Genomic DNA, 10,072 nt, shown 5'->3' on the forward strand with positions numbered 1-10,072 from the left:
GTTTGGATTAGAAACTGGCTTTCTGAGAGAAGGCAGCGAGTGATGATTGTTGGAAAATATTCAGCCTATAGTCCGGTTACTAGTGGTGTTCCACAAGGATCTGCTTTGGGACCACTGCTGTTTGTCATTTTTATAAATGGGTTAGTAAATTTGCAGATGACACTAAAGTCGGTGGAATAGTGGACAGTTTGGAAGGATGTTACAGGTTGCAGGGGGACTTGGATAAACTGCAGAATTGGGCTGAGAGGTGGCGAATGGAGTTCAATGCAGCTAAATGTGAAGTGATGCACTTTGGGAAGAATAACAGGAAGGCAGAGTATTTGGTCAACAGAAAGATTCTTGGTAGTGTGGATGTGCAGAGGGATCTTGGAGTCCACGTACACAGATCTCTGAAAGTTGCCACCCAGGTGGATAGTGCTATTAAGAAGGCATACGGTGTATTAGGTTTCATTGGTAGAGGGATTGAGTTCCGGAACCGCAATATCATACTACAACTGTACAAAACGCTGGTGCGGCCATACTTGGAATATTGTGTACAGTTCTGGTCGCCATATTTTGGAAAGGATGTGGAAACATTGGAAAAGGTGCAGAGGAGATTTACCAGGATGTTGCCTGGTCTGAACGGAAGGTCTTACGAGGAAAGGCTGAGAGACTTGGGTCTGTTCTCATTGGAAAGAAGAAGGCTAAGGGGGGAATTTGATAGAAACATATAAGCTGATCAGAGGATTAGATAGGGTAGACAGTGAAAATCTTTTTCCGAGGATGAATGGGGTGCATAACCACAAATTGAGGGATGATATATTTAAGACAGATGTCAGAGGCAGGTTCTTTACTCAGAGAGTGGTAAGAGTGTGGAATGCCCTACCTGCTAATGTAGTCAACTCAGCCACATTAGGGAGATTTAAACAATCCTTGGATAAGCACATGGATGATGATGGGATAGTGTAGGGGAATGGGCTTAGATGAGTTCACAGGTGAAGCAACATCGAGGGCCGAAGGGCCTGTTCTGAGCTGTATTGTTCTATGTTATATGTAGATGTATTTTGTGAATAAAGAATATTTTTGAAATAAGAAGAATTGTTGCCTGCAGGACTTCCTCTGTGGAAGCTATGTGAAGTGACCATCAGGAGCATCTAGTCAACCTCTGTCTGGTCAGCATCGACAGGCTGAACCGAAGAATCTGTTTTTGTGCTGTGTATATCTCCATGGCTCTACAACTCTAGTGATTATGTGTGTATTTCTTTTGTATGTGAATGGCAGGTAACGAGACAAAGTCTTTTCCCTGGGGTGGGAGAACTGGATAGCATAGGTTTAAGGTGAGAGGAGAAAGATTTGAAAGGGACTGAAGAGGCTATTTTTTCACAGTGAATGGTGTGTGGTGGAAGCTGGTACAACGACCACATTTAAAAGGCTTCTGGATGGGCATATGAGTAGGAAGGATTGAGAGGGGTATGGGCCAAATATTGGCATATGGGACTAGATTAATTTAGGATACCTGGTCAGCATGGACCAATGGGACTGAAGGGTCTGTTTCAGTGCTGTACCTCTCTATGACTCTAATAAAGTGTATGCTTGAAATAAATAAAGATATTTGTTGTCTGAAAGACATGCCCAGCGGAAGCAACTTCAACTTCACCTGCAGTAGCAGCATCTCGACCCTGGGAACGTTTTCTGGATTAGTGGTGCTGGAAGAGCACAGCAGTTCAGGCAGCATCCAAGGAGCAGCGAAATCGANNNNAAGGAGATAGGTAGGTAGGACAAGTCCGGACAAGTCATGGGGACAGTGCTGAGCTGGAAATTTGGGTGAGGTGGGGGAAGGGGAAATGAGGAAGCTGTTGAAGTCTGCATTGATGCCCTGGGGTTGAAGTGTTCCGAGGTGAAAGATGAGGCATTCTTCCTCCAGGCGTCTGGTGATGAGGGAGCGGCGGTGAAGGAGGCCCAGGACCTCCATGTCCTCGGCAGAGTGGGAGGGGGAGTTGAAATGTTGGGCCATGGGGCAGTGTGATTGATTGGTGCGGGTGTCCCAGAGATGTTCCCTAAAGCACTCTGCTAGGAGGCGCCCAGTCTCCCCAATGTAGAGGAGACCGCACTGGGAGCAACGGATACAATAAATGATATCAGTGGATGTTGTTGTAAAAGTTGTAGTGATTTGCAGGTGAAACTTTGATGGATGTGGAAGGCTCCTTTAGGGCCTTGGATAGAAGTGAGGGAGGAGGTGTGGGCGCAGGCTTTACAGTTCCTGCAGTGGCAGGGGAAGGTGCCAGGTTGGGAGGGTGGGTTGTAGGTGGGTTGTGGACCTGACCAGGTAGTCACGGAGGGAACAGTCTTTGCGGAAGGCGGAAAGGTTGGGGAGGGAAATATATCCCTGGTGGTGGGGTCTTTTTGGAGGTGGCGGAAATGTCAGTGGATGATTTGGTTTATGCGAAGGTTGGTAGGGTGGAAGGTGAGCACCAGGGGCGTTCTGTCCTTGTTACGGGAGGGATGGGGTCTGAGGGCGGAGGTGCGGGATGTGGACGAGATGCTTCGGAGGGCATCTTTAACCACGTGGGAAGGGAAATTGCGGGCTCTAAAGAAGGAGGCCATCTGGTGTGTTCTATGGTGGAACTGGTCCTCCTGGGAGCAGATACGGAGGAGGCGGAGGAATTGGGAATACGGGATGGAATTTCTGCAGGAGATAGGATGGGAAGAGGTATAATCCAGGTAGCTGTGGGAGTCAGTGGGTTTGTAAAAAAATGTCGGTGTCGAGTCAGTCGTCATTAATGGAGATGGAGAGGTCCAGGAAGGGGAGGGAGGTGTCAGAGATGGGTCCAGGTAAATTTAAGGTCAGGGTGGAATGTGTTGGTGAAGGTGATGAATTGCTCAACCTCCTCACGGGAGCACGAGGTGGCGCCGATGCAGTGTTAGTGAAGAACGTTTACTTTTCAGAGAATTTGCAAATTGATCGATGACCCTTGGAGTATTTTTAAAGACACGGTACAGCACCGCCACCATCTGTCGAGAGACGGTACTGCGGCCCAATACCATTCAGTGACGATCACATCCACCAGATGGCGGTGTCACACGATCAAACCCTGGGGAAATGCTGGAAATCTGAAATAAAATCAGAAAATGCTGCAAACCTTCAGCAAGTTTGGCAACAGCTGTTGAGAGAGAGATGGAGTTAAATACTTTGAATGCTGGAATTCCTGTGACAGAGTGGATTTTGTTCTCCCCTCCCTAATAATACAAGGAGTTCAATAAAGCATGCTGTGAAAGTGCAGCTTTATCACCCTTCAGTGTTTGGATATCCCCCTCAGGATTTCATGCGCTCAGTGCAGAGTGCGAAATAGAAACACAGAGAAATCCCAGCTCCAGACTGGGAAACAGGTGAAGAGATGGAGGGGGTACTGTGGAGGTTTGACTGAAGGAGGGAATAAATGAAGGAAGGAGAGACAAAAAATTTAATGTACTTTTTCATTTTCAGCATCTGACATTTATATTTGGATGTGATTTATTTACACTTTAGTTGTGATTTTAGGAAGTATAATCTTGAAATTCAACAACACATTTTGTAATATCCTGTTGTCAATGGGGGTTTCTGATCCCAATCCTTGACCTCTGACCCTAACCCCAGTGTCAGGTCTTCTCAGGGAGTCCTGAGGCCCCGTCCCTTTAAAAGCAGATTCTCAGAAACTGATTTTCATCCCATGTCTCGAAGAAAGGATAAAGTTTCTCAGTGAATCTATTGCCAGTGAAGGTGTGGAGAAGGGACATGGTGTCCGTGTTGTAAAATGAAACTGTCCCAGATTCATAACTGAGATAAACTCCCACCTTCCTGGGGATCTGACCAACACAGAGAGGGGATCGAAGAGGAGAGTTTATATAAAACTGATCCCCAACCCACTCCATGGTCCAGAATCCATTCTCCGGGATCAGACTGATACCTCTCTTCCTCTCCACAGACTCTGAGGCTACTCCCAGACTCCAGCCCCGATTCCCCTCCACCTCCACCTCCCAGTAATGTCTCCCCGATGTGAATCCCTCTGATCCCAGGGCACAGGCCCGGTGTTTAAATGTCTTCCTGGTGTCAGGGAGATACCTCCGGGTCCAGGTCCATCTCAAACACTTCAGATCCTCAGACACCTCGAGCTCGGGATGTGCTGTTTCCACATCCAGGATCACAGAGACTGGGAGAAAAAAACAGAGATTTAGAGGCAAGAGAGTTTGTGTGTGTGTTTGTGTTTGTGTGTGTGTGTGTTTGTGTGTGGTTGGGGTAATGTGTGTGTGGGCACAAAGGTGAATGTGCAAGTGGAAGGAGGTGGATGTGAGCATGGATGGGGTGTATATATGTGTGTGTGTGTCTTTATGCCTGTCTCTGTGTGTGTCTGTGTGGATGTGAGCGTGGGTGGGGTGTGTATGGGTCAGCATCATTTGGTGAAGTGCAGTTTTAGGCTGCGAATAAATGTAGATATTGAGAGCTGCAAATGTAAAAAAATTAGAAAATAATTTATTCAAATTCACATCTCCAAACGTTTCTAACTTCACTGCTTTTATGTTATTCCAACCTTTTTCCTGGAATAACACCTCATCTACCCCCTCAGTACCTTATAGCCCTCAGGGCTCAGCAATGAGTTTAACAATTTCAGAGTATGAATACTTTTCTCCATGTTTGTTCCCCACCCCCACATCCCCAGGTCCTGTTCTGTATTAGTTGTTGTGATGATACTATGGCTATAAGAGGTGTATTTTGTCTTGTTTTATTTCTACGAAGAAAGGTTAAGACATAGGTTCTGAGCAGGCTGCTGAAATCAATAAAGTAAACAACTTGTGAGGCCTTGAATCTTTTTCTTATCGTTAGAACAATAGAAGCAGCCTGAATGGGTGGAGTTAAGCTGTCGCAGAACCAAGATTTTCAGTTTTAGCTTTCAACAGTTTCTGGGATATTGAAGCCGAATGTGGAAGCTCTTACTTCTCTCCCTGTTACAGCGGAAATGCTGGGGTTATCTTCCTGCTGCTAGACAATCTGTCTTCCTGAATTTACCTTTACTAAGGGTGTGTTTATGGGATGTAACTGTATTGGAACAGTTAATTGGTAGTAGTTAATAGTGGAACAGTTAAGTAGTCATGGTTAATAGTGGAACAGTTAATTAGTCATGGTTAATATATATTTGATTTTGTTAACCATTACAGAGTTACAGTGAAGACAATTGTTTTCTTTCGTTTCTTTTTGCCTGCATTTTAATTATAGTGTCTGAATACAGTGTGTTTTGTTCTGGTAGGTTGACCATTCGAATTGCATCCCGGACACAATGCCTTATCTTTACCTTTAAAATAAGGAAACATGAGGGTCTGCACTTTCTTCTTAATATATTTGGACGGGGTTTGGTCTGCTCCATGACAGACCAGATCAAGATTAATGAAGTTGATGTGCTGGAAATTTTGGAAAACATTCAGATAGATAAGTCTCTAGGAAGTGAGAAAGGAGATTGCTAAGCCGCTGGCGAGGATATTTGCGTCCTCCCTCTCCATGGGAGTCGTACCAGAGGATTAGGAGGAAGCGAATGTTGTTCCACTTTTCAAGAACGGTAATAGGGAAATCCCTGGCAACTACAGACCGGTCAGTCTCACGTCTGTGGTTAGTAAAGTTTTGGAAAGAATTCTGAGGAATAGGATTTATGACTATTTGGTCAAGCATAGTGTGATTAAAGGCAGTCAGCATGGCTTTGTAAGGGGCAGGTCATGCCTCACAAACCTTATTGAGTTCTTTGAGAAGGCTGAACAGGCTGGGGCTGTTTTCCCTGGAGCGTCGGAGGCTGAGGGCTGACCTTATCGAGATTTACAAAATTATGAGGGGCATGGATAGAATAAATAGACAAAGTCTTTTCCCTGGGATCGGGGAGTTCAGAACTAGCGGGCATAGGTTTAGGGTGAGAGGGGAAAGATATAAAAGATACCTAAGGGGCAACTTTTTCACACAGAGGGTGGTAGGTGTATAAATGAGCTGCCAGGGAAAGTGTTGGAAGCTGGTACAATTGCAACATTTAAGAGGCATTTGGATGGGTATATGAATAGGAAGGGTTTGGAGGGATATGGGCCGGGTGCGGGCAGATGGGACTAGATTGGGTTGGGATATCTGGTTGGCATGGACGGGTTAGACCGAAAGGTCTGTTTCCATGCTGTACATCTCTATGACTCTATGACTAGGTGATAAGTCAGGTCAACGAAGGTTGAGCAGTGGATGTGGTGTATTTGGACTTCAGCAAGGCATTTGATAAGGTTCCCCATGGTAGGTTCATTCATAAAGTCAGGAGGTATGGGATACAGGGAGATTTGGCTATCTGGATTCAGAATTGGCTGGCTGACAGAAGGCAGAGAATGGTTGTAGATGTATTCTGCCTGAAAGACAGTGTTGAGTGGGGTCCCGCAGGGCTCTGTTCTTGGGCCTCTGCTCTTTGTAGTTTTTATAAATTACTCGGATGAGGAAGTGGAGGGGTGGGTTAGTAAATTTGCAGATGAAACAAAGGTTGGAGGTGTTGTCGATAGTACAGAGGGCTACTGCAGGCTGCAGCGTGACATAGACAGGATGCAGAGCTGGGCTGAGAAATGGCAGATTGAGTTCAACCTGGATAAATGTAAAGTGATGCATTTTGGAAGGTCGAACTCAAATGCTGAATATAGGATTAAAGACAGGATTCTTTGCAGTGTGGCGGAACAGAGGGATCTGCGTGTGCAAGTACATAGATCCCTCAAAGTTGCCACCCAAGTGGAAAGGGTTGTTAAGAAAGCATATGATGTTTTGGCTTTCATTAACAGCAGGATCGGGGTTAAGAGCAGCGAGGTTTTGCTGCAGCTCTACAAGTCCCTGGTGAGACCACACTTGGAATATTGTGTCCAGTTCTGGTCACCCTACTATAGGAAAGATACAGAGGCTTTGGAGAGGGTGCAAAGAAGATTTACAGGATGCTGCTTGGACTGGAGGGCTTGCCTTATGAAGAAAGGCTGAATAAGCTCAGACCTTTCTCTCTAGAGAGAAGGAGGAAGAGAGGAGACCTGATCGAGGTGTACAAGATAGTGAGAGGAATAGATAGAGTCAATAGCCAGAGACTTTCCTCTAGGGCAGGATTGACAGGTACGATGGGTCATAGTTTGAAGATATTAGGAGAAAGGTATAGAGGTTCTTTACGCAGAGAGTTGTGAATGCATGGAATGTGTTGCCAGTGGTGGTGGTGGAAGCAGAGTCATTGGGGATATTTAAGTGACTGCTGGACAGGCACATAGATAGCAGTGAGTTGAGGGGTGCATAGGTTAAGTTATCATATTTTACATTAGGATTAAACCTCAGCACGACATCGTGGGCCAAAGGGCCTGTTTTGTGCTGTACTTTTCTATGTTCTTTGTTCTATAACAGTTGTTCCCAGCAAAGCCAATCCACTTTCAATGATTCACATTTCCCTTTAGCATCCATTCAGCATTTATCTCCCTCTCAGCTTAGCTTCAGGAATCCCGTTGTCTGTTTCTCCTTTCTCTGTCTCTCTCTGTACCATTTCCATCAATTTGACTCACTCGTTCCCCTTTCCATGAGCCACAACCTATCCCCACCATCAGAGAAAATACCACCATTTCCCAGCTGCTGTCAGTTCTGAGCAAGGGACACTGGACCCAAGATAGGAACTCTGCTTAGTTTCTCCACCACTTTCTGTTTTTGATTCCTGAGAGAGTGGGGCTGAGGAAATTATAATTCAGAATCAGGAAATGGAAAACGAGCTCAATTAATACATTGCATCAGCCTTCACAGACAAAGCTACAAATCGGATTCCAAAAATTACTAAATATTCAAGGAGCAAAAGGAGGAGTGGAGATAACCTTAGGGACTATTCTGAGACAAGAAAAGCAGGGAAAACAATGGGGATGAAGACCAAGAGGTCCCCCTGGACCTGATGGGATGCATCTTGGATATTAATGGAAATAGCTACACAGATGGATGATGCAGAGGCAGTTTCCAGGAATCCTTACATTCTGGAAATTCCCAGAGTATTGGAAAACTGACAATATGATGACTTTATCTGAAAATTAAGGGAAATCTCTGCCAATTCAGTTCATGTAAGTTCTTGAGAAAATGTTCAAATCCATTACAAGGGATGCAATAGCACAGTGTTCAATATTATGAAACAGAGTCAGGAAGGAGAAATCATGCCTGACACATTTATTTAAAATCTATGAAAAGGTCATAAGCAGAATTGATGAAGGGAAAGTGGAGGATGGTATATATTTGGATTTTCTGAGGGATTTGTAAGGTGCCACACATTAAGCTACTGAAGACGATAACAGCCCATGGGTTTGGAGATAGATAATTAAAATGAAGAGATGATTGTCCAACTAATAAAAGACTGAGAATTGTGATGAATGGGGTATTTTCAGGACAGCTAGTAACTACTAATGAGCCAAAAGGATCAGTTCTGGGGCCACAATTATTCACAAAATATCTGAATGAATATCAGTTGAGGAAAGTGAATGCAAAGTTTGCAGAAAATGGGTGAATAGGAGGGGATGGCATAAAAAATCTGCAGAGGGATACAGTCAGGTTAAATAAATGGGTAAAGTCTTGGCAGATTAAATATAATGTAGGAATTTGAGGTGATGGAATTTGGCAGGAAGAATAGAAGATCTGGATATGATTTAAATGGAGAAAGACTGCAGGAAGCTATGGAACTCAGAGATTTGGGAGTCTTCATCCATGAATCACAAGAAAATAGCGTCCAGGTTCAGATGGTTATAGGGAAGGCCAATGGAATGTTGGCCTACATTTCAAAGGGAATGGAATGTAGAAGTAGGAAGCTTTTGCTAAAACTATACAAGGTACAAGTCAGCCCACAGGTGGAATACTGTGATCAGTTTTGGTGCCTTATCAAGAGAAAGATACACTGGCATTGGAGGCAGTCCAGAGAAGGTTCATCGGGTTGTTTCAGGGATAGACAGACTATGTTATGAGGTGTGATTGTGTAGATTGGGTCGATGATTGTTGGAATATCGAAGAATATGACATGACATTATTGAACCATGAAAGATTCTTGAAGGACTTGACAGGTTGGATGTGGACAGATTGTTTCCCATTGTGAGAGAGTCAAGGACCGTACGGCATAGTCTCAGAATAAGGGGTCACACATTTAAGGCAAAGATGAGGATGATTTCCAAACATTTGATCCAATTCAGCATGGTATATGGCTTTGATAACATGTGGTGCTGTTCCTATCTATCTGCTGTCCCTGCCCTTCCAGATGTTTCAGCTCGCAGATTTGGAAGTTGCTGTCTAAGGAGCCTTGGTGAGTTTCTGTAATTTTTGTAAATGGTACACATTTCTGTAACTGTGTGTTGCTGGTGCAGGGAGTGAAATTCAGAGTTGAAGGATGGGGTACCATTACTGTTTTGTCCTGGATTGTGTTGAGCTTTTTGAGTATTATTGGAGCTGCACCCAGCTTCTGACTTGCATTTTGTAAATGGGGGATAAGCATTGGGGGATCATGGGGTAAGTTACTGGCTGCAGACCTTTCAGCCTCTTGTAGCTATAAAGTGCCGCTAGCTGGTGAGTTCAGTTTCTGGTCAATGGTAACCTCCAGGATGGTGATAGTTGCTGTAATTGGACACACAATGTTTCATTATCTGAGGAGTTGTAAATGGTGCTTGAATATTGTGCAACCATCAATGAGTATCCCTATCATGTTCTCACAGGGGAGAGGGGCCAGCAGGCGGTCATTGTCCACATTGGAACCGATGACATAGGAAGGGAAAATGTTGAGATTCTGAAGGGAGATTACAGAGAGTTAGGCAAAAATTTAAAAAGGAGGTCCTCGAGAGTAGTAATATCTGGATTACTCCCAGTGCTACGAGCTAGTGAGGGCAGGAATAGGAGGATAGAGCAGATGAATGCATGGTTGAGGAGCTGGTATGTGGGAGAAAGATTCACATATTTGGATCATTGGAACCTCTTTTGGGGTAGAAGTGACCTGTACAAGAAGGACGGATTGCACCTAAATTGGAGGGGGATTGATATACTGGCAGGGAGATTTGCTAGAGCTGCTCGGGAGGATTTAAACTA

General features: G+C 44.6%; 1 protein-coding gene across 1 annotated transcript in view; it reads right to left on the bottom strand.

Annotated features, from left to right (window-relative positions):
• Nucleotides 1–3,426: 3,426 nt before the first annotated feature.
• Nucleotides 3,427–10,072, bottom strand: part of LOC122541505 (nuclear factor 7, brain-like) — a 13,087-nt gene continuing 6,441 nt past the window's right edge. Inside the window, exon 4 of the mRNA XM_043678326.1 lies at nucleotides 3,427–4,166. Coding sequence (XP_043534261.1) covers nucleotides 3,652–4,166 — 515 coding nt within the window. The 3' untranslated portion in view covers nucleotides 3,427–3,651. The remainder of the gene's footprint in view (nucleotides 4,167–10,072) is intronic.

This window comes from Chiloscyllium plagiosum, chromosome 37, assembly GCF_004010195.1.
Source record: "Chiloscyllium plagiosum isolate BGI_BamShark_2017 chromosome 37, ASM401019v2, whole genome shotgun sequence".
NCBI classification, from domain to species: domain Eukaryota; kingdom Metazoa; phylum Chordata; class Chondrichthyes; order Orectolobiformes; family Hemiscylliidae; genus Chiloscyllium; species Chiloscyllium plagiosum.